The sequence below is a fragment of the Ctenocephalides felis genome, unplaced genomic scaffold (genome assembly GCF_003426905.1).
Source record: "Ctenocephalides felis isolate EL2017-DRISC unplaced genomic scaffold, ASM342690v1 CF-g0.4_SCAFFOLD_01886, whole genome shotgun sequence".
Taxonomy (NCBI): domain Eukaryota; kingdom Metazoa; phylum Arthropoda; class Insecta; order Siphonaptera; family Pulicidae; genus Ctenocephalides; species Ctenocephalides felis.
Window position 1 is genome coordinate 88,567,482 of NW_020538040.1, and position 25,611 is coordinate 88,593,092.

Genomic DNA, 25,611 nt, shown 5'->3' on the forward strand with positions numbered 1-25,611 from the left:
TCTGTGAAAAATTATTCTGTTATTTGTTCACATATAAACACTAATTAAGAACAAAGTTTAAAAACATTGACGCTCTTTGTTTTGATATTTCAAAAAAACACACATAATTTAGTTTTGATCATAAAACGAGAAGTTTCCATCTTAATCTATAGATTTTAATCAACTATACACTACTAAGAATTTGTAACTGTAACATACATTTTATAATATTTATGTTGACAGTAAAACAATGCATACGTTTTTGTAGATATAAGCAAATTATAATTCAGTGTTTATAATTTCGTGTAAATGCAAAATTAGTAAATTTCGTTATAACAATTGTTTAACTTAAGTTGTAGTTTTAAAAAACGTGTAAAATCGAAAACGTGTCAAACGAGTACCGTGTAAATCGGGGATTAATTGCACTAATGCTCATGAGCATAATTAAATTGACATATTTTAAATTTAGAATAAAAACAAAGTGAATTATTCGAAATCGGATTCATAATATTTCATACATAAATCTAATATAAATTATCAAGTTATAAGAATATATGGTGTCGCAAGAATAAAAAGAAGATTTTGTAAACGAAGTTATTTGTTTCACACTACAAACGTAACATTATAACATTGAGTTCTTCCTGGACAAATCAATGAATGCACACGTGTACACAAAATACAATTATATTTTTATAATATCACTGTTTTATTATTTTTAAATGATATTTATTTAAGGGCCTTGATGCATAATCATTTTCATAAGATTAACTCCACCGATAGCTATAGCTAAGATCCCAATTTTTCGTTTTGTATGTTGCGAAGAAAACAAGCGCAGATGGTGACGACCAAAATCTTCTTTCGCAGTTATAACATGGCCTTTTAGGTCGAACAATGCGAATCTAAGACAATCAAAAGTTGAATGAAAATCAAATTGTGATTTTCTGTATTCTTAAATATGAAACCGTTTTTATCGACATATGTGATATATTACCGTAAATTTTGTACATATTTTTTTTGTTATTAATAATGAAGATAATTAAAACATATGCGTTTTTATCAATTTCTTTTTCATTAAAATAAAAGCGACGAGACATCAATACTAGGGTTTGTCGGTTTTCAAAAACCGGTTTTTTGGCGCAATTATGGAATTCTAAAACCGTTTTTTTAGTGAAAAAAAGTCGGTTTTCACTGTATAAATAAAAAATGACAAATATAGCCAAATATAAAAGATAGATGAAAGCGTTTTGATTCTTGAAATCATATCGGTTCAATAGCATTTGATATCTTATCAGTCTGCAATGGTTTCCAGAAAGATTTTGTGTATATTAATTTAGATTATTATACCAGTGTATATATATTAATTTAAATCAGTGTGACTTCTTCTTGAAGAAGTAACTTCGTCTACTCAAACTTAAAAAAAAAAATTTAAACCCTAGAAGCCACAAATTAAAGAACAAAAAACTTAGAATTATCATATCAGGCTTTAAAAACAATTAAGCATAATTTGGTCGCAAGTATGAGAGTATTTTCTATTTCAGGGAATTTTGTGAGTAAACAAAGGACACATCTAAGTAGCAATTCAATATACGTTCTCAGTTTTTTTAATCATATTTTATTAAACAAATAATAATTAGAATGTTTAAAATTAATTAATTAAAATTGCTCGGAACAGAAATAAAAGGTTAGCTTAATTGTTTTTAAATTTAAAATTGATATTAACAAGTATGTATCAACATGTATCTAATATTTTTTTATTTTTTTTATTTAATGAATTTGTTTTATTTAAAAATGTATTATTTTTATTTATTCGAAAACATTCCTTTCACTATCATAAAAATATTTTCATTCTTATATGTGAAAATGATGCATGAATAACGAATAATTATTTTCAAAGTTATTCAATCAAGATAAACTATTATTTTTTAATTCTACTAATTAAAATTAAAATAATTTTGTTAACTATATATAAAATTGAACAATAAAAAAATTCTGACAAATACTACTCTAAATTATACTAAATTTGCGGATAAATTACAGAATATACGGGGAAAAATTTATTTTCTATATAAAATTCAAAAACCGGTTTTCTGAAATGTCGGTTTTTGTATAAACCCTAATCAATACAGATCAGAATTCATTAGAATAGTGTTCAGAATATTTTCTAATACTTCACTATAAAACGCAATGTTCCATAATAATTCACTAAAATACATTACTAGGACGAATTAAAATTAGTTTACCCGACTTCTGTGCAGTTTGCGTCATGCCTGTCTGGTTCGTTAACGACAGTAAAACGTATCATATGGTCATCAGATCCATCCAACATTTCTGAAAGACGTCTTCGCTGAACACGATGTGCTCCAACGTCCATTGGAAATACTAATTGAGTTATTTAGTAAGGCGTGAACATAACTTGGCTTAAGTGGTATTTTGCCTTAAGACAAACCGATGCGTATGTATAATGAAATCAATGCGAATTGGCAATTAACAGTTTTTAAATTGGTTGACATGACCTATTATTCCAAATTATGTAAGTTATATATAATTAAACCACTTTTCGTAATCCCATATTATTTTAGAATGTTTGTCAAGAGTTTTTTGAAATCTGGAAAAAAAAGTTTTACTCCTTATCGAGTTTTATCGAATCGCTTTTAAATTTTTGAAATCTGTCCAGTGTTTTGCAGAGACATAGATGATCAATTAATCGCATATAAATACACACGCATACATACACACACGATTTTTCCAAAACTGGTATCGATTTAGAATAACTTGAAACGTCGAGAAAACAAAATTAAAAAATCGGAATTTTGGGAAGAAACATATGCTAATAAATAAACCTGAAATCGAGATAAAGCTCTGTTATACCTTAGTTTCAAAATTTCAAAAATTACAAAAATTTAAATTACGCCAAAAACAAATATTCTCTTATACAAACACACCTTTTCACTCGCGGAACTTTAAGCCCCGTTCTACTATATATATATATATATATATATATATATATTAGTATATATGATCCGCGGGTGAAAAGGTCCACCACCGATATCTCAAACACAAGTAAAGTTGAGATTTTTTTTAATAATAGTATTTGAAAGAAGAGGGAAAAAGATGTATAACCACTAACCAGTTATCACCTAGACTTTTACGACGTCGCATCAGGAGATAAAAGGTAATGTTTGAACATCAACATCCATAACAAATGAATTTTTTTTTCACTGTTAGTTTTGATGGTAAGCACTGTTGTTTAGCTTACGAGACTGTAATATTTAAGTATACGTTATTTATTTGTTTCATGCATTGCATTGTTACTTTTAAGTTAGATTTAACAGTTTTTTATATAACCCCTATAAATTTATCCACGGATTTTCAAACATTGCTGTTTATCTTCCGGTGGCGACGTCGTAGGAATCAAGGTGATGGCTGGTTATACATATTTTTCCCTCTACTTTCAAATATTGCCATTGAACCCCTAACCTTTAAGCTGCGTTCTACTTTATATATTAAAAATATCACCTTTTTTGAAGTTGAATATCACTTTTTGGCCAGGAGCTTTGGGCTTCGGTAAAGAGATGGGCGTTTCTAATTCTTGTCCACGATATCCCATGAAATTATACTCTACATACAATCTAGTGATCGAAGGATCCCTTAGAGCAGGACAACTAGCTCGTAATGCCAAGTATTGGATTTCCACAGAAACGTAATTATTCTGTTAAAAAAATCATTTTAGTTAGATAGTACTATAATATTATAATGGGCGATGTCTGATGTGTTGATTAAGGTCACAAAATTGTCAATACTAGAGATATAAAATTCGGAACTAATAGGCTTTTATATATCACTGACTTACACTTTTCCAACTTAATCAATCTCATTTGAGGAAAATGTAGAGTAATGCTACATACCATGTTACATTAAAAAATTAACTGAATGACAAATGACTGAAAATAGCCAATATTATAGAAATTAAATACAAACGTAGAATTTTTTTCAATAATTTTCCAAAGAGCACACACAGATATATATATATTAGGGTAGTCCTAAATATGGACATTTTCAAATTGCCTTGTTCCCAAGGGCTCAAATGGTTCCAAATTGATAAAAAACAATTCTCTGAAAGTTTTAGCTCTTAATATTAACTTTTAGATAGAGCGTATTTCCGTTTCCATTCAATGAAACTTCGTATGGAAATAGCATAGAAAAAATTTGGAAAATTAAAAAAAAATGTTTAGGTATAACTTAGCGACAAACGAATTAAAAGTGAAAATTCGTGTCATCTTTTATTGAAAATTTGACGCTCTGCGAAAATTTTTGAAATATTTTTATGCTATTTCCATACAAATCTTTGATTGAATTGCGCTCTATCTAAAAGACAATATTAAGGGCTAAAACTTTCAGAGAATTGTTTTTTATTAATTTGGAACCATTTGAGCCCTTGGGAGCAAGGAAATTCGAAAATGTCCATATTAAGGACCACCCTAATATATATATATATATATATATATATATATATATATATATATATATATATATTCTTCAAATAAATAATATAAATTCAATCTCTATCATGTGTATAAAAACATTATACGATTAAACATTATATTATTATATCTGATTTTTATCATGCGTATATAAAATATTATTACTCGTATTTACCATGGTAATCGCTGAAGGTGGAATTCTTGGTGGAAATATGGATATTATATCATGTCTTCTGTGCGCTGAAATAAAAATTAAATGTGATTAATGATTATAAATCAAATTTAGCGGATAGTCGTGCTTCTTATAAAACTCTTGTGTCTGAAATATATAACCAACTTATCTGTCATACATGATATGTTATTCATTACAAAATATTATTATATTGGTAATATGTTTTACGCAATCTTAAAATGTATTAAAATATTATTTACTAACCTTTCTGTTTCTTTTCTAAAACCTTACTTCGATCAATTTGTGGTATTTCAACTCTATAGAGCAAAGTAGTTTTAGAAGGAGTATTGGATCTGCTCTGATTATCTAAATAAGAACATAATGAAATAATATTTAATCAAATTTAATATACTATTATTTCATTATTAATATAAATTTTTAAATACCATCATTAATTTAAAAAAAGTATTAAATAATTATTTATAGAATTAAATATTCGTTTCAAAATATTTTTTTGTTCAATTGGTAATGCTTTCTCAAATAGCAGCTGTAACTATATCATGAATTCGAAAATCAAAATAAAATTAAAGTATTTATATTTTATTAATATAAACCTGAACGATATTCTGTAATATCATGGTGGTTTATTATTAAATTCGCAAGAGCTGACTGACATTAATATTATCGACACGATTTCGTTATAAAAAAATAATTATATATATATATATATTGAATGGTAGAGTCTTGGATTTGTGTATATTTTGTAGAGTTTCGAACAAGAATCCAAAAATAATACAAAATAAAAAACAAGAAAAGTTTTTAAAAAAACAATTTCTTTATTTAATTATTTGTTTATTGTCGACGTTTCGGAACTAGGTACGTTCCATCTTCAGGACATCTGTCAAGAAACATGATCTTGATGAGATTTTAGCAAACAATATGTTTAGGAAAAGAAAATAGATTTTTCTTAAATAATGAATTAAATTGTAAAAAATATAATAATGTACAGAAATATGATAATATGTTCAAAATAAAAATGATAAAAATAAATGAGTGGATTATCAGAACAGGATATTAAACATAATAGAAAATTTTTTTTTGAAAGTTATGGAAATTTTTTAAGAAAAGGTTAATGACAAAGTTGAATTAATTACCTGTATGTTTGAATATTTGTTAGCACTTTTTCACTAAACAAGCTTTTTTAACAAAAATGATTTTGTGAGTTAATTTTCCGCCGAATAACTTAACTTACACTCCTTCAACCAATTCTTTACGAACATTAAATCCCCCACCCCATCCAATCTCAATACTAATGTAGTATATTCTGTTTCTTGTAATGACTGTGCTTTTCAATATATTGGACAAACCTCCCAATATGTACACAAGAGAATGAGACAACATGAACTAAGTGTGGTCCACCATAAACAAAAAAATTTCAAAAGTACCCTAGTACAACACTCTATAGAAAACGCCCATTCATTTAATTTCACTCCAAAGATTTTATATCACGAAAGTTGCATCTTTAGAAGGTTATTCGCGGAGAGTTGTCTCATCCTCATAAATGTTTCTAACAGTGTCAACATTAGATCAGATCACAACCTATTACATGATTCATATTTAAATTTTTTACACTTTTTGACAAACAATTAATATCGACTTCCTTTTAAGATCAACAATTTAAGTATTCACACCCTGACATATAAAAACACACACATACAATCTCACATCTCTCGTTCAAGTGTTTACACGTGTTACAAAGGACACACAAGTTTCAATTAGTTAATTTTCGAAAGCCAATCGAACAACATCCTAGAGAACAATATTATTTGTGTTTTCAAATAATAATTTTAAAAAAGACAAATTTTTTAGTAATTTTGATTTACAAAATCTAATTATTCGGCGGAAAATTAACTCACAAAATCATTTTTGTTAAAAAAGCTTGTTTAGTGAAAAAGTGCTAACAAATATTCAAACATACAGGTAATTAATTCAACTTTGTCATTAACCTTTTCTTAAAAAATTTCCATAACTTTCAAAAAAAAATTTTCTATTATGTTTAATATCCTGTTCTGATAATCCACTCATTTATTTTTATCATTTTTATTTTGAACATATTATCATATTTCTGTACATTATTATATTTTTTACAATTTAATTCATTATTTAAGAAAAATCTATTTTCTTTTCCTAAACATATTGTTTGCTAAAATCTCATCAAGATCATGTTTCTTGACAGATGTCCTGAAGATGGAACGTACCTAGTTCCGAAACGTCGACAATAAACAAATAATTAAATAAAGAAATTGTTTTTTTTAAAAACTTTTCTTGTTTTTTATTTTGTATTATTTTTGGATTCTTGTTCGAAACTCTACAAAATATATATATATATATATATATATATATATATATATATATCAGAGAATTGCAATGTTTAATTACTTAATTTTTGTTCAAATAATGATACCGTAAACAATAATTTGATGCAATATTCACATAATAATACATTTGGAATAAAACGTTAAAAATGAATGCTTACTTGATTTTTTAGGAGATTTAAATTTATCTTCAAGTAATGCCAATGATTGAGGACCAGTGTTAAGTATACCAGGACTATGAGAAGTACAATTTTCACGTGGATGAAAATCTACAAATTATTAAAATAAAATATATAAATTATAATTTTGGTCAGAATTCTCTATTGTAATTAATATTATTTTAAAGATTTTCAAGTGAGTGCATGAACGAAAGAGTAAACGACATTGCATTAGAAAATTTGTTATGCTAAGACTTTGTGTAGCCATAATTAATTTTGACGAATCTGTGTAACTTTAAAACAAATGATATTGGCATAAAAATTTCGTTATATAAACTAATATCAAATTACGCCATATTTTTGTTTTCACCACGAGTTCGAAATTGAAAAGCACACACGCAATATATAATGGTATAAGATTAGAGTTTTTAATAAATAAAATAATCACATCAACCATATATAAAATAATATTTTTTTCTAATTTTCTATAAAAATACCATTTTACAACACCAATCTACGTATCTACAATTCGATGCCATCCAAATTAATTGGTACCAAGTGAATTTTTTTCAAATAGTTAACGATTAAATAGAAAATGTAAAAAATCTAAAAAATGAAACATATTTATTAGATTAAAGAAAATCTATATAATCATACCTGTACGGTTTGAATGGCCAAACTGATTATTTTCTAAAATTGAAAATGATGGTTGTCGAGACGACTTTGATCGATTTGGCTCACTCCTGTAAAAAGCCCGTTTATTTTTTTACTTCTTATATAAACTAGTAATTATATTGCTTTAATAGCTCTTAAAACTATCCAGCAAATTTAAATATTTAATATGACAAATATAAATTATTGTCACGATATAATAGAGTAATAAAAATAATTATTAACAATATCATAATATTAAAAAATAGTGCAGAAATTTGATATTTATTTGTATAGAATATATTGTCAATCAACTTATCTTCTGAAAGTGTAAAAATAGTTATGGTTATTTAAGTTTATTGGTCAAAATCGAGAGCAATGTTGTAACTAGAAAAATTTGGAAAAAGCAAACCGTATACTCTACATTATATTAAAAACTTTACATTGTAATTTTGATATTATTGAATTCTTCAGTACCTGTTACTTTTATTAGACCTACAACTATGCCCAGAAGAACGGGAAGATGTGCGAGCAATTCCATCCTTGTCAATAGTCATCGTGATAGTAGCTTGGATTTGCTCATTTGAACTTTCAGCCTATGGATTAAAAAAATATTTTGCCAGCATAATTATTAAATGATTAACTCAATAGCATATTTATTTAATGGTTACTTAAAATTTCAAAATAATTATTCTATAGATTTTTTAAATTATTGTGGATTTGCTATACAATCGTACATATATGTACGATTGTATGCAGTTTTACTTTAATTATTTAATACACAGTAAAATTCATAACTAATTTTAATATTTTTATGCTGCATTTCCAACAAATAAAATACCTACAAATACAAATATTATATAACAAAAATTATAAACACTGAAAATTCAAAACTTTCTTTCACCACAAATACTTTTTTTTACTAGATAAAATGTAATTATTTTATTTAGAAACCTCATACTAATATATTCAAAATATTTTTTTTTATTAATAGTGTTATTGCTATGTGATCTGTATTACTATTAATGTAAGTGTCACAATGTAACTCTACAAACACTTTTTTGATTTATTCATTACATTACTCTAATTGTTCTATTACCTCTGCCAAATTTAAATTTAAATACAGAAATTTATTTTTATTTATGTAGGGCGCGGTGAACAAACGTGGGCCACCCAAATAACTATAGGACTTGTGATATGTATGTCGAACCGCGCACGAATTTATTATATTTTAATACTCGCTCAATTTTAGAAAGCATTTAGGGCTACCTAATAACCTACATAAACATAACCTACTCTCACACTAGATAAACGCGCTAAGAATTTCGCCAAGAAAGTTTTTGCCCTCGTACGCTCCTACGCGATTTGTCATCGAATTTTCTCGAGAAAAATTCAAGTAAATATGCTATATATTATATACACATATAATCTTTATAATGCAAAGTGATTTTTGCCGATTGTTTACATTGTGTTTTTGTGGGATGCATATGCGAAAAAAGGCGTTTGTGGATAGAAGTGGGCCACTATTTGTGGATATACATGGGACACTTGAGTAATGCCGTTCTTTGCACAGTGAAATGTTTTTATCAATTATTCAAACGTCTTATTTACTTATTTTCATCACTTCTGTTATCGTGCCTCCTACAAAAACAGGGAACTCCCAAAAAAAATGGTGATTTATGGAAAATTGATTGAATATCAGAGCATGTTGCTTCTGATGCTAACAATGTTAATATATTGTCGTTTTAATCATTACATCCCCTGGAAACAGAAAGGTCGCGTCAAAAGTGTCAAAAATATCAAGTACCAGCGAAAGTTTCATAAACAGCTGTAAAAAAAGGCAAAAAAAGTTTTTGGTTTCTTCAAATAAAAATATCCATTTTTGCATGATTTACAATAAATTGATCCCGGAAAAGCTGAGAAGGAAAAACACCACACTTGAAGTGCGTCGATATTACCAACTGCACCGACTTGACGTACACCAATGCGCAATTGGTGTACGTCAAGTCGGTGCAGTTGGTAATATCGACGCACTTCAAGTGTGGTGTTTTTCCTTCTCAGCTTTTCCTTTTCTAGAATCGGTGGTTGTATGTTGCAAAATGTTTTTTTTAACAATTTTATCATTTCAACTTTTTTACCTCTTATATCGGACATTAAGTAAACAGTATTACTGAAGTCACTGTTTTTTCGGTTACTAATCTTCATGTCAACTATTCATTATATCTATCAACAACCACCAAAGAAAAAATTTGTAGCGTATAGCAGCATTTTTTTCAGATAAAAATTTGGGTGGACCACACTTCTTCCTACATTTTCGGAAAATGCACTTTTTTGCCATTCAAAACATTCCAAACATAATTGCAAGTATCTGCTATGATAAAAAGTTGCAATTTGGAATACACTTGCAAATAAAGAAAAAAATAAGAAAATATATTTATTTTTAACTATTTTACAACGATAAATAAAAACGTGGCCCACTTATGTTCACCGCACCCTACTAATTTGAAATTTACTCAAAAAATAAAGATGTGTTTGTACTGAATACAAAGTTGAATATATACCTCATCAGTGTTGAATTGTATACACGATAATAGCTTGTCGGAGCTTTCGTCTTCGACAAAAAGATAAGCGTGCTTATTATGCAAAGCTCGGACACGAGCCGATAAGCCTCTCGGATCATTTGGGTCTGACAAATTTACAAAAGGCAAATCCTGACTGGTATCCGAATCTACAAATAAATAGTTCAATGTAGTTAAAATATTTATTTTCTAGAAACACAAACAAAGAAATGTAAGATTAAATTAGCAGTATAACAAATAAATAAAACTATTATCTGTAGCATCTAAGGCTTTACATAGTTAAGTTTTAAATTTACAGTCGTTACAGTAATACACAAAAATCATATGATTTTAATAATATATAACAGTTCAAAAGCAGAGATCAAAAAATTTTCCTTCAAAATAATAAATAATGTAATTATAAGTAAGTAAGTAAATTAAAACGATTAATTTTCAATTCTAAAATAACTAGGTTTATTTAAGTAGAATTTTGCTTAATGCGAGTTACATGAACTTACTGATAAGTGTAAATAAATGATTTAATCAATTAGGATTTATCTATTTAGATAAAAATTTCAACCGTTTATTTCGAAAATAAAATGTTCACTTTTACTAAATACAAATACAAATCAATTGATATGTTTCAAACAATTTTATATTATCTGTAATTATAATCAAAATCGCGGCTCATTATTCCAAACTTAAATGATTTTTTTCAAAACTATAATCTTTCATGATATTCGTTAACACCACAAACTCTATCGCCATATGAAGTTTCATTATAAACGCAAAAAATTAACATGTAATTACGAAGAAACTTCCCGGCCGATCTCTGCCTACTGATCAACACGACCTCTATATAAATATTTCGAGCGCATTTTGAAGGCTTTTAAACTTTTGAAATCGGTTCAGCCGTTTTTAAAAAAAGTCTACAAAGTTTCAAGTTTTTGTATATATACGCACATAGAAACACAAATACGTACATTTTTCAATTTTAGTCTCAAACGATTCAATATGACTCTGGCAAAAACAAACTTCTTCGGAAAGTTAAAATTTTAAACATTTTATTTTAAATTGAATTAGGTTTTATTACCTGATAATTTACCAGATCTTGACAGGCTGTTAGCTCTCATAGCAGTAGCGCTTGCCCCGCCGCCTTGCTCTCTGTAGCGTTCTTGTCTCGTTTGCTGCAAAATTTTAAAATTAGTTTGTTATAATTTATTTACATAATGTTTAGATTGTCCTACATTATCATCAGTGAAATTTCCAACAGTCGCCACGTCCTCATTTGACTGCTGGACATTTTTCATTGTATCGATAGCTTCAGCGTATTCAGTTCTAGAACTTCTGGAATGTGACATTTTCATAGACATATCTCCCTCTTCTGGAACGTCGTAGCGTCTGTTATTAAAAATGACAGCATTAATTAATAAGCCTTTGCTAAAATTAAATTATCATTTTACTGGTTTTAAAAGGACTTTCATATGAAATACCTACTGTTAGCTTAGACATTAAAAACATTAAAAATTACACTATCAAACATTTCATTTCAGTCACGATACTAGGAACATATTATAACCTAGCGCACAGTTACTCAAATAATGTTACTAAATAAATATAATTTTTATGTCAATCGTCGTTCATCATTTAACCTATAATTAAATCATATACAGATAGCATCAGTTTTTTTTTAAGTGTAGTAATTGTAAAGGGAGTGAAATGAGGAGATCACAGTTAAGGTACAAAACCTCAACATTTCAAACATCTTGGAATTTTAGAATATGTTTTGTTTCTCTTAAAAATCCCATTTTAAATAGCCAATGGTCACTAATTTATACGCGTAACAAATATACTCGTCAATACAAAAAATTCTGCCGCTTCTTCATGAAGACTATGCTCGTCAATCACAGTTAACTTGTTAAATTATATTCTCATATGCAATAATTGCTTTAATAATTATATAACAAATAAATAGCAGCAAATTTGTAAATATAATATTAATATTTCAGCTAGAAACTTACGCGATACTACTGGCCGACATGTCTGAGAATTCAACCGACGGTTCATCCATAGCATTTGCGTATTTGCTCATACTTCTCAAAGTAGGTAGTTGACCAGATTTAAAACTAGTTCCCAATAAAGCATTTTCTAATGATTCAGCCTATTATGATAAATAAATTGAATTTCAATACAGTTTTTGTTAGCAAATAAATACTCTCAGTGATTTCTATGGATTCAATTGAGAGAAACGTAATATGAAGAAAAAATTGTTTACAATTGACAAAAATTTACAAACTTCTGAATAATCTGTAAATATAAAGCGCTAATATCACAAAAATAAACAACCCTTAAATTTAAAACTTTTTTATTCATTCATAAATTTCAAAATGATAAATTTAATCTTCAAATTCTTATAATTGTAACTAACTTCAATGAAAAATGAAGCTACTATGAAGAAATAAAAATATTAAATTTCAATTTAACGGCATACTAAAAATCATGCAATATAGAAAAATATATATTATGATATAATTATAAATATAAAAAAATCGATTTATGAGTTTATTTACTTACACTTTGAGGATCGTGCGACAGATCTTGTTGGTAAGATGAATAAGAATTCTCATCCTCTCGCAAATCAAATCTGGCTTTTAGAGAATCAGCTGATCCGCGTGTATCCTCTTTCCTATAAATTGGTGAAATTCGTTTCAAATTATGAAACATGTTTATTTATATATTTAAATAATCATTATATTAATACAACACGGATTATCAGTATTAGAAAATTCGTGCTGAGAAGCTTTTATCAATTGGTAATTCCAAAACAGCCCTGAGTAATGAATAGATAATAACTTTATTTTAAAAAGTATATATTCACGCCAAATCAAAGCATCCGATATTATGATATAAAAACAAAAAAATCAATAAAAAATCATCATAACATAAAATCAATCAATATAATACATTAAATTTTGAGAATATTGTAAATACAAATACAATTTGTAGTTAATTTCAAAATAAATACAATACAATAATATTACAATTAAAGTGTTTTACAACAAATTGGTCATTCAAAAATCAAACCAAACACACAAAATATATATTTTTTTATAAAAATATGAACAAATATGTACGGATTGTTTGTAAGAAATTTCAAATACTCGATGTGATTTGATAAATCCTCTGAATATGAACGACACACTAAAACACATTTGCGATGAGTTTTAGTTATACCCAACCGATCTGGCTTTGAATATGATAAGCCAAGTCTAATATACTATAATATTAGAGGAAATGCTTAAATATATAAAAAGATATTTTTATCCTTAAAAATATATATTAAATTTACACACACACATACACACATTATATATATATATATATATATATATATATACATATATAGAATTATAGAATATTATGAGTTATTCCTTTTTATAAAACCCAACATAATTTCTAGAACATATTACATTTTTGTTTCTAAAAATTTTATATATTTATTAATAAATCAATTGTGGCACAGTGAATGTATTTTCACACATAGTAGTGATTGAATTATAATAATAAAAAATCTTCTCAAGTAATCTTTGAAATTTCATGAAATGGTGGTAAATCTTACAACTAAAAAATTTTGTTTGTTTATATAAATTCAGACTTTTGATCTATGAGATATCTATTGTTACCAACAATTATAGTGAAATACCTATCGATAAAAAGAGCAACAGTTTCTCGAGATTGGACACCCTCTGACCGGCGTCGCGCTCTGTCCTCCTTTCGCAATGTTCCATCAGGATCTTTAGTTTCATCGAATGGAGAGAATCTAACAAAATATTATAGTGTTCTTATTTTTAAATTTAGCAATCTTAAAAATGAATTGAATAAATATCTAGATATTTTACACAATAATTTCTAGTTCAAAAGATAAGTAATTTGATATTTATTACTCGAGCGCGTACGTTCCATCGAAAAAAAATTCTAGGATTATCCGATCAATATAATTCATATTTCCTAAATAAACATTTTTTAAATAAAATGAGCATAAAAGTGCAATAAAGATTATTTTGCATGTGTTAAATATATAAATATCATATCGCAATTTGGCTAAAAGCAAATAAATTTTGCTGCAAAAAATAATACACGGATCTGAAGATAGTATAGAAAACTGTTCAGAGGTTGAGGATATTTCACAAAAAAAGAATTGCGTTGAATAGCACTTATTTGTTAGTTATGACCAAAAAACAAATTATAATTTATATTAATTCTTAAAAAATTAACCCTCCGTCGGTCGGATATTTTTTCATCTTCGAACGGTCGGAGTGGTCTGGCTGGACCACGATTCATTTTACATGCATTTATTATATGGGATAAATGAGTTTTTGGTGTCTTATATATTAACGATTATTAGTAGTAAATATTTATAGTTTAGATTTTTTCTTTTTTTACCGTCTTTTGCATGTGTTAAGCTTGCTTATAATAAAATAATAATAATAATAATAAATAATAATAATAATAATAATATTATATATATTATATAAAAAAAATCAAAGAATATAAAAAAATCGTTGCTTTTTTTATTATTTTTATTTTCCTGTTTTATATCAATGAAAAACAATATTTATTCTTTTTCGGCTCTTTCGAAATGAATGTGAAATTCAAATGAAAACGAAATGAGGTGCGTCGCCTTTGAAATTGAAATGAGCTGTAAAATTCAAGTTGAAAATATAATTTCACTACAGGTTTGCCAAAAAAAATTTCGAACGCAGTATGGGTAGATAATGTGCGCATTACTCATCCGATCTTCAATGTTTGCGATAACCAATAAGTTCGGTAAGTTTTCAAGGAACTCTCGTCGTGAAAATACTAACATTCATGGTACAGCACATAGCAAAGAATATGTCGGCTCTTTCGAAATGAATGTGAAATTCAAATGAAAACGAAATGAGGTGCGTCGCCTTTGAAATTGAAATGAGCTGTAAAATTCAAGTTGAAAATATAATTTCACTACAGGTTTGCCAAAAAAAATTTCGAACGCAGTATGGGTAGATAATGTGCGCATTACTCATCCGATCTTCAATGTTTGCGATAACCAATAAGTTCGGTAAGTTTTCAAGGAACTCTCGTCGTGAAAATACTAACATTCATGTTACAGCACATAGCAAAGAATATATAAAATGCAGTTTGAATAGAAAATTCCAGAAAAAAGACAAAATACTGGTTTACATATATGAAAAAGCGTATATTTCATACAAAATGTATGGGTAGTCTGTCTAGACAGACCACTCCGTCCGTTCGAAGTATAAAAAAGTTAATATCCTTGTAATTATTCTTCTGTACATTTTTTCGTCCTAATTTTTTCATTGATCGATAGCTAATGAAATTTTAGGTCAAAGTCAAGAAATTTCAAAGTATTTTTTTTCTTTAATTGAAGTCGAAGAAGTCGCCAACGGAAGGTTAATAAATATAACATATTATGTATTATAAAATCTTGATATGTAGCATGTTTTTTTTTATTCTTGGAACGTAACCCCTCTTTTTGTACTAGTTCTTTGCCGTATAGCACGGATTCGCATAACACGATAGTTTTTTGGAACGTAAATGTTTTGCAACAATAATCATAAATTAATAGACTAAAAACCTGACAATGCTGGCAGTTGCTCCCAATGTTGGAGGAGGCGCCAAAATGATTTCCCCAAGATTATCATCCTCCTCGGAAAGAGATGGTGAAATTGATGTTACACCAAGATCTATGAGTGGAGGTTCTAAATTTTGCAAAAAACATATAAACGAAGTAAATTATCTATAAACACTTTGAAAAAAGTTGATTTATAATCAAAATGAAAAAAAAAGAAAAGATTATTTTAACATTGAATTGTAAGGCATTGTATTATGGTCAGGGGGACAAAATTGCTGCCTGCATTGAATTGCACACAAAATTTAATATTAGCATTATTAGTAACAAAAAATGTATAAAAATATAGCCAATGCAAATATATTTGAAAATGTTTGTTCAATATTCAATTATTTCTGATTTGTTGTGATTTTTAGCAGCTGAAAAATTTACATGACAAATAGGTCGATAAAAATGATACAGAATAAATTGATTTACCTGCGGGTTGTTTCGAAGCCTCTGTTGCAATACGAGCACTTTCATCTACAGATGCTCGAGTTGGTTTTATATCTTGTTCATCTACATGTGTTCTACCACCTTCATCTGCACTCCTTCTGCCTCCATCATCTGCAGATTTTCTGCCACCTTTTTCATCCGCAAATCTTTGAACTTTTTCATCTGTAGATCTTCTCGCACCTTGAACAGGTTTATGCATTTTTTCGTCCTCTTCAGACTTGCGTTTAGCAGAACTTGAGCTAAAGATTTTGCCATAAATATAAATATATATATATATATATATATATATATATATTTATATATTTATATATATATATATATATATATATATATATATACAGGGTGTCGTAGAACTCGAAGTCAAGCCGAAACAAAGTGCTAGTTCGTAGTTAATAAAAATTAACCATAATAACCAAAAATGGTCATAATCTCACCAAAGCTCTAAGTTGCACTTATAAGCTCATAATTACCAAACAATACTATAACCCTGTTTCGGCTTGACGATAAGTTCTGAGACACTTGATATATATAAATATATATTTGTGTGTGGGTATGTGTGTGATATCATATCTAACTAATATAAACAACTTGCATACCGCGGGCTTCTGCGTAATGCACTCATTTTGTTCGCAAAATCAAGAATATGCTGCGTTAACGTCTCCTGAAGGCTATTGGCTAATCTCGTACCCATTGAAATAGGGGGATCCTCAGAATCTGATTTCTAAATAAATGTTAATATAATCAATTATAAAAAATATCTGGCAAATATAATCAGACAAAACCTACGCTTTGAGTACCGAAGCGTGTTTCTTTACGTATTGAGTCCGAATCACATTCAACGCTTCTGAAACGATAACATTTCCATTAATCAATTAACTGACAAAATGCAAGTACTACGAATCATTAACTAATCGTTATAAAATAATGAAATTAAATTTTAAATATATAATATACGAGCAACATATTCAAGGTCATAAAATTGAAAAATTTTGAAGATAAAAAATAAGAATTTTTATAAGTTATAAAGGAGAAATATAAGCATTTTTAAATAATTCACTTAAACATATTTAATATTCTCACCGGGGTTGATGTTGTACTGGTGGACGAAGAACTGTAACCTGTTGGCAAGCTGGCAATTTTGACAATGATATATCATCGAACATAATATCATCGCTGCGTAGATCAGAAGGACTACAAAAACCCGCAGCCATAGCAGCTTCGGTAGCGAATTTTATAGTACGAGAACGTTCTTGCATACTGGAGCCTCCACAAGTTCTGCCCGATCGTGACCCTCCCGGAAAAAAAACTGGCACATTATCGGAGCCACCAGAATCACCGGAATCGGTTTCGGAACTTGAGCTCGAACTTGATGAGCCATCAGATACAGGAATGTGACTCTGTTTACAGAAATGTTTATAGATGTTTTATATTGTTAAATGCTTACGCACAGAATGAGATGAGTCAGCTCATGCAAGAAGATATATTATATGATAAAATTTTGTCAAAAAACGCTACAGAATAAATGTTTGACTAGCATTGAGACACAATATTTTGTGACGATAAATTCATTATGTGCTTGATATCTATGGATTTTGTTTTTAAATTTCTGATTGCTCAAGAATATAAAATTTTTTAAATTCTTAAATACATTACAAACCTGATAGCATTCTTTGGATGCGGAATTAGAGCGAGATCGTTTATGATCATTGTAACGAAATTGCGCGTTAACCTGTGCTGCAGTTACCGTGCCCTCGTACCTAACATATAATTATTGATAGTTATAAATATATAATAAATAATAAATATATATATATATATATATATATATATATATATATATATATTGGTAATAAATTTACGTATTTTAATAGAAACTATTTCTATATTTTAACAGAAATCTAAATATTAGGTAGTCAAATATCTCCCTTCCGCTTTTTTGCTCTTGGTTTATAATACAAAAAGGCGGCAGGGAGATATTTGACAACCTTACCTTATATGAGCCAAAAGACGAAACATTCAACATTCATTTTTACGGAGAAAAATATAAATAATTAGCTGGTTGATAAATTATCATTTAAATTTAAATAAAAATATAGAAATAGAAGATACTAAAACTATTGTGCAAAGACTTCTTCTTACTGCATGTTTTCCAACAATAAAATGTTTTCAATCATTTGATTTTGTATGTAATATTAAGCATAAACATATAAATATAAACATACCTGGCTTCCGTTCCTGTTTGTTCTGTATCAGGCAATGCAGTCACAGAACGATGGCATACGTCAGAGAAACCACCCACACAATTTGAACTTTGTCGTAAAAGTCCTCTAACAACAGCTCTCCCTAAACAAACAGACAAATTTTTGCTTTCATACAAAGCCAGTGCTGGATTACCCCATAGGCCCGTGAGGCCCGGGCCTAGGGCGTCACAATTTGGGGGGCGGCAAATTTTTCAGAATGTCAAAATTTTAAATCCGAAAAATTGTCACGGTGATTTATTTTAAGGATTGATCCGGATCTAGATAATTTCCTATGAAATATAATGTTATTCGTTTTCTATATCAAATTTATTCGAGGACGCCTCATTAATATTTTTATTGACGTATCATGTTTGAAATAAAAATTATCAAATTGGTAAGCTTTTTTGGAGAAATATTGAAGCTCTGTTCATTTTTTGTAACTTTGTTAAGGTGAATCTTACAAACAAAACGCTTTAAAATAGTTTTAAATAGTTTCTTATTTTTTCGGGAATTAACATAATATATTATTTGTTATTATGTGATAATTTAATTATTTCTTGGCTCGTATATAATTTTGTTTTTCTCTAAAATGAATTCTATAAGGTAAAACTGAACCTAAACTAAAATATCTGACATTTTGGTGTGCTTAGGTTCATTGATCATTTTAGACCACCAATTGGCAGTTCCTCCACGGGTAAGTTATAGTAATTCGAAAAACGAAACGTAAATCAATTGTTCACAAATATTTTTGTTTCAAAACCTTCTGAATATTCGGTTTTTGAGGGAACGGAGCGACCGATTTGAATGATTCAAAAAACGTTTTACTCACATTGACGAAATGAAGAATTAACCAATTTTTGGGAAGACAGGTTTAGCGATTATGAAGATCCAGAAAAAAGTTATAAAAACAACATTTGGTGGTGTGAAAAATGATCATTGGACATACGCACATCAAATTACCAGATACTTTATAAGAATATTAATAATAAGTGCAAATTTTGTTAACATTGCTTTGCAAAAAAACTAAATTTTCAAACAAAGTGCTCCTTCGGGAAGTTAATAATAAGTCAGTCCTAGTAAATAATTTCTAATAATGAAGTAATCAAATATAAAAGGATCAACAGTCGGGTTACCATCTACAAAAATATGACAAAAGGAAAAGATTCAGGGTTAAAACTAATCAAAAGGAATTGAACATACATACATATATACACACATACACATTTTGACGTATACCAAAATGTTCAGAAGGCCTTGAAATGTGAAGATAAGAAAAAAGATATCATTGTCGATACATTTGCAATTTACATAACTTGCCCTATGCAAAGTTAAAAATTATATCTAAATAATTTAAAAAAATGTTTAATTAAAAAAGTAAAATTTTGTTTATTAAAAAGGGCGCCTGGACGGATAGGGCCTAGGGTGCCAGAGACCTTAATCCGCCACTGTATAAAACGCGTTCTAATTAGCTTTACGATTAATAATTCGCTAAATATTAGTAATATACTACACTGTTGGAAAGAATAACAAGATTATGTTACCGCCATCAATCAGGTCAGCAAGGACTCCTCCAGCATTTCTGTCAGGAATAATATCGGCGGCTATAGAAGATTTCTTTGCAAGTAGAGCACCAAATAATTTGTCATCTGTTGACGTTTCTTCGTTATGAGTCACTGAAAAGTACAATTGTAATACAAAGAAAACACTTTGTCTTTGTCCTCGTGGTATGTATAATGTTTCTCTATTTTTATAATTATTTTATAATTGTTTTTTATTATTGGTAAAAAAAAAATTCAAATTTATTGTAGTTGCTGAATGATGACACGCATCTGGTGTCGAAACGTATAAATAAAAGTTTTTAAATACTTTATTACTTTTTTATTTCGACGAATGGGCTGCAATTTACTTTGAAATATATATATATATATATATATATATATATATATATATATTTATATATATATCTTGATGGTTTTTTCGACATTGAAACATATTTCAAAGTAACTAGCAGCCCATTCGTCGAAATAAAAAAGGTAAAAAGTATTAAAAACTTTTATTTATACGTTTCGACACAAAATTCGTGTCATCATTCAGCAACTACAACAATTTGAAAATTTTATTAACTAATATAAACACCAAATAGATTAATTATAACATAGAGAAACATTATACACACCACAGGACAAAAACACTCAAAAAAATTTATTTTAAAAAAATTAAACTTATAACATATTAGAAAGAAACATTTTTTTGGAAAGAATTATGAATAATTAAAAGATTTGAAAACTAATTTGACTAAAAGTTTTGAAATGTAACATTATGAAGCGAGAAACATGCCCATACCGAGCAAAATACTAGACTGTAATATTTCACTAGGCGTATTGATAGGAATGGGAGGGGAATATTCGAAGGACAAATGCAAGTGGCACAAACGCCTCGTACAAGAGTGGTTGAAGTGGATTTGATCAAAAGAAAAATGCAAAACATGTAAAAGTTAGAACAAGAAAAAACAAAAATGTAAAAAATAATATAAGGAGATAGCAAATTAATTTTTTGTTTTTTTAATAAAATCAATAATTAGCTGGTAACTGTCATGTAAAAGGTGGGATGAATTGCGTTTATTAACACAAGAGTAATTTAATGAAATAAAAAGGGATTCAGCAAATTTTCTAAAGTCACTATTTTTTCGATATGAAGAATAACAGGATGTGAATATATATATATATATATATATATATATATATATATATACTATATTATTATTATTATTATTATTATTATTACAAATAACAATACCATTCCGTTTGACCATGGTTCCGAGGGAAGCCGTAGGCTTATAATCTGCCCGCACAATGGGACTGTTATTGCCATCGATAAGGCTTCGGTAGCTGACAACACCATTGCGAACAACGCAGTTAGAACTAACCATGTCCTTCTCGTCAACACAGTCACACACTTCGTTTCTATGAATACCCGAAATGCAAGGTGGCTGTGGGCTATGTGATTTATCCAAAAAACTGTTGCTATGACTATGTACGTGGTGAGCTAAAACAAAGAAATCACTAACTTATTTAAAATCTAACATCAATTTTACATTTAAACTTATTATTACGAATTCGCATTTAATTAGCATTCGGATTCGAGTAACAGTCATTGTGACTGTTTTCCTTCACATTGAATAATAAAAAGAAATTGTTTATCTCATTTATGTAATATGACCTTGTGAAATTTTATTAAATTAGCTATCAGTATGATAAATGTACATGTTAGATTTTTTTTAAGACGTCTACGCACGATATTCAATGACTGTACATGTACAAAAAAACAATGTTATTATGCATGCATTATGCATGTTCCTAAACTTTCAGCAATAAAAAATATTAAAAAATACTAATTTTTCTAAATTTTCAAATTAATTTGTGAAATAATGCTATAAAAACTAGTCTTCTTACCGCAGTGATATTAGTTTAGCCCTAATCAAAAAAAACTATTCAATATTGTCAAAAAAGCTTATAAATTATCAAAATACAGTAAATAAGTATATTAAAAATAACCATATTGTTACTAGATTTTTTCAGTTTATGGTGTTATCTAATTTGATTATAAATATAAATGATCCTTTTCAAAATAATCAGCTGTGGCGTTTATATTATAAATAAATACATTAATTGACATTCTTTAACCCTTTTGCTATACGGGAACATCGTGCAGCTCAGTTACATTACTCAACGAACAGGCAAAACGATATATTTTAAGATATTTCTACGATTATCTATAAAAATTAAGAATTACAATTGTAATAAACTAGAAATTACAATAAAAATATAGAATTCTTAATACTTTAATTCATTATGATAAGTATTGAAGCAGAGATAAATAATATGTCGTGCAGGGACGACATCCGTAGCGAAAGGGTTAAAAAACTAGCTGTAAGTGGAATTCTGTCTTAAGGCAATTAGGGCATCGTGCCTTAAGGCAAATTGCTGAAACTTCCCGTACCAAAAATTATTATTTTTTTAAAAACGATTAACATTTTTAAAAAAAATTTAATTAAAAAAAATAGATTTGAGAAACTACAAATTTGACAAAAAATTACTTTTTTTTGAAAAAAAAAATTTATATGAAAAAAAAAATTTTTTTTTGAAAAAAAATTTTTTTTTTGGATACAAAAAATTTTTTTGAAAAAAATGTTTTCTTTATTTTGACATATTTTGGAAATTCTGAACTTTTTTTCAAAGCAATCGCACTGCTTGAACTGCTTAGAGACGAAATGTCAAAGCGCGCATGTGCCGCGCCGCCGTCTAACGCATAAGCATTGGTACGGAACCCATAAAAATGTAAAAAAAAATATACTTATTGTTAAAATCTCTATAAAATATCTGATAATTTGATGTGCATATGTCTAATGATAATTTTTAACCGCCGAACGGCATTATTTTTTACTTTTTTTATTAGATCTCCGAAACCGCTAGACCTACCTCCATGAAAATTTGATCAATTCTACATCTTGTCAATACAAGTAAAATGTTTTTTGAATTATTCAAATCGGACGCTTCGTTCTCTTAAAAACGGAGGTACCGTTCTTGTCACTTTTTGCCCCGTATCTTCGGAACGGCTAGACCTGCCTTTGCCAAAAACTAATCAGCACGTCTCCTTATCAATACAAATCGAATGTTTTTTGAATTATTCAAATCGGTTGATCCGTGTTCCCGAAATCGTCGACGAAAATTTGTATCCGCACATACATACACACACATACATACATACATACATACATACATACATACACACACACACACACACACACGTACATCCATTTTTTCTAAGGTATGCCAAAATGTTCAGAAGGTTTTGAAACGTCGAGAAATGCAAAAATTTTCATTTTCGATTTTTTTGCGATTACTATAACTTACCCTACGGGAAGTTAATAATGCCGTACTTTGATCATTCATGGTAACTGTATTGAAATTAAAATTAAAATTTTCAAATGTTTCATTTTCAACTTCTCGTAGTAATCGCAAGAAATCGAAAATGAAAATGTTTGTATATTTTTACGTTTTAGAGGTTTCTGAACTGACATACCTTAGAAAAAATGGATGTAAGTATGTATGTGTGCGGATACAAATTTTTCGTCTCTATGCCCGCTAAGGCAGTCCTTTGAAAAAAAGTTCAAAATTTCCAAAATAATTCAAAATAAAAAAAAACATTTTTTTAAAAATGTTTTTCTCCTAAAAAGTCAAAGTTTTTGTCTTTCAAAGTTTGAAAACAATTTTTTTTTTTTTTGTAAATTGGTACGGGAAGTTCCTGCAATTTGCCTTAAGACACGATGCCATGCACCACTAGTTGATATTGTTTATAATAAATCAAAAATTAAAATTAACCATGTATATGCATTAACTATATCCATCAAACAAACCAGTGTCATGTGTGCAAGAATTCTCGTTATTAGTAAAACTGCTGTCCTCGCTGGTGTTTAGGCTGTCATTCGGCGTTTCGATAATGAAGCTGTTATTGTCGCTGTTTTCGTTTGTACTATCCGGTTCATCGTTGCTATGATTTTCTCCACATTTTGCTGCGCACCTGTTGCTACTTAGATCTGTACTATTGGCACAAACACGGCCGTTCTGCGAATGAAGCTTCTGATGGTGCGCGTGCGTATGCGTATTAACCGCGTTCGCACGTGACGAGTCCGCGTTATGAAGGTTCTTATACGCCCCGATACCGCGCAACGGACCCGTACGAGCCGCAGGCGGACGCGCGGCGTGCGAGCTATGCGTAGACGAATGACACGAGCCCGCACGTGTTGAGTGTGGATTAACATCCCGTAATGTTGGTCGTCCTCCTCTTCCCGAAGACGTTCGAGGTCCAGCTCGACCGCAACTTCTGGTATTCTCGGTTTTGGTACCATTGTTGTTTGAACAGCAACTATGCACGCGGTCGCAACACGAATCTGAAGAATCACAGCAGCCACCAGCTGTTAAAGCACCGAATCGCAGCTCGGGGGTTTTCTGAGGACGCTGAAAATTAAATTGATGATTTAATACTCAATTTTTACATTTACTCCGTATAACTGACATGTTAACAATTTGGGACTGAAATGAATGGGAAAACGTAGAATTCAGATGGTTTAATTTGCAACCACATGGCTGGCTTTTGACAGATTTTAGCACGATTTTCTATGAAAACTGCTACATAACATAGCCTTACCATAACATTGGTCTATTATACGACAGAATCGGGCCCTAAGAATAATATTCACCGTTAACTCATTGATAACTTGTAGAAATATTTCGTGTCGACTAAACATTCTTACTTTTCTAAATGTATTCCGACTTATTACTCTTCCATTTACAAAAAAATACCCTCATTGTCAGTACTTTCATTTACCTTCTATGTTTAATTCACTCCGCGATACAAGAATTAAAAGAAAGTAATCATATATTTCACAGTTTTTATAATAACATCTGTCAAATAAAATTTGTAATGTGGCAGTGTTTTGTTCCTACCTTTTTTATATTCATTGCAAAAAATTATCCTGAATAGAACCCGTCACCCTGGTAATAATTTGGTGTAAATTAAAAATAATTAAATATTTACACTTAAGCATTTAAAAGTAAGTAATTTTAATCAGGATTTATGATCAGTGCTTCAATTTAATATAAACTTTATATAATAGCAATAAAGCTCAAATTGATTCTACGTTTTAGTTAGAAAACGTTTGTATGTGAAAAAAAGGGCTGTTTTTAGGGTTTTTCCGGCAATTATTCGATTTTTTGTCGCCGTAAGAACCATCCTTGGACTTCAACAAACATTTAAAGAAAATAATTGGCCAAATTGGTCCAGGCGTTGTTGAGTTATTCGCTTAGCAACATA

General features: G+C 28.8%; 2 protein-coding genes across 2 annotated transcripts in view; both read right to left on the bottom strand.

The window, feature by feature from the left end:
* LOC113375499 overlaps positions 1-3,609 on the bottom strand; it is a 55,727-nt gene extending 52,118 nt beyond the window's left edge. Inside the window, exon 1 of the mRNA XM_026615430.1 lies at positions 3,496-3,609. The gene's annotated coding sequence lies outside the window, so the exon portion shown is untranslated. The remainder of the gene's footprint in view (positions 1-3,495) is intronic.
* The window catches only part of LOC113375501, a 66,879-nt gene continuing 44,743 nt past the window's right edge, over positions 3,476-25,611 (bottom strand). The window contains exons 32-52 of the mRNA XM_026615431.1: positions 24,155-24,755; positions 21,535-21,783; positions 20,280-20,411; positions 18,721-18,841; positions 18,156-18,255; positions 17,579-17,895; positions 17,285-17,342; positions 17,095-17,219; positions 16,481-16,737; positions 16,010-16,133; positions 14,078-14,194; positions 12,949-13,060; positions 12,396-12,535; positions 11,622-11,775; positions 11,468-11,561; positions 10,378-10,544; positions 8,301-8,412; positions 7,169-7,276; positions 4,897-4,998; positions 4,636-4,700; positions 3,476-3,688 (exon numbers count right to left, since the gene is read on the bottom strand). Of these exons, the coding sequence (XP_026471216.1) occupies positions 3,476-3,688; positions 4,636-4,700; positions 4,897-4,998; positions 7,169-7,276; positions 8,301-8,412; positions 10,378-10,544; positions 11,468-11,561; positions 11,622-11,775; positions 12,396-12,535; positions 12,949-13,060; positions 14,078-14,194; positions 16,010-16,133; positions 16,481-16,737; positions 17,095-17,219; positions 17,285-17,342; positions 17,579-17,895; positions 18,156-18,255; positions 18,721-18,841; positions 20,280-20,411; positions 21,535-21,783; positions 24,155-24,755 (3,468 nt within the window). The remainder of the gene's footprint in view (positions 3,689-4,635; positions 4,701-4,896; positions 4,999-7,168; positions 7,277-8,300; positions 8,413-10,377; positions 10,545-11,467; positions 11,562-11,621; positions 11,776-12,395; positions 12,536-12,948; positions 13,061-14,077; positions 14,195-16,009; positions 16,134-16,480; positions 16,738-17,094; positions 17,220-17,284; positions 17,343-17,578; positions 17,896-18,155; positions 18,256-18,720; positions 18,842-20,279; positions 20,412-21,534; positions 21,784-24,154; positions 24,756-25,611) is intronic.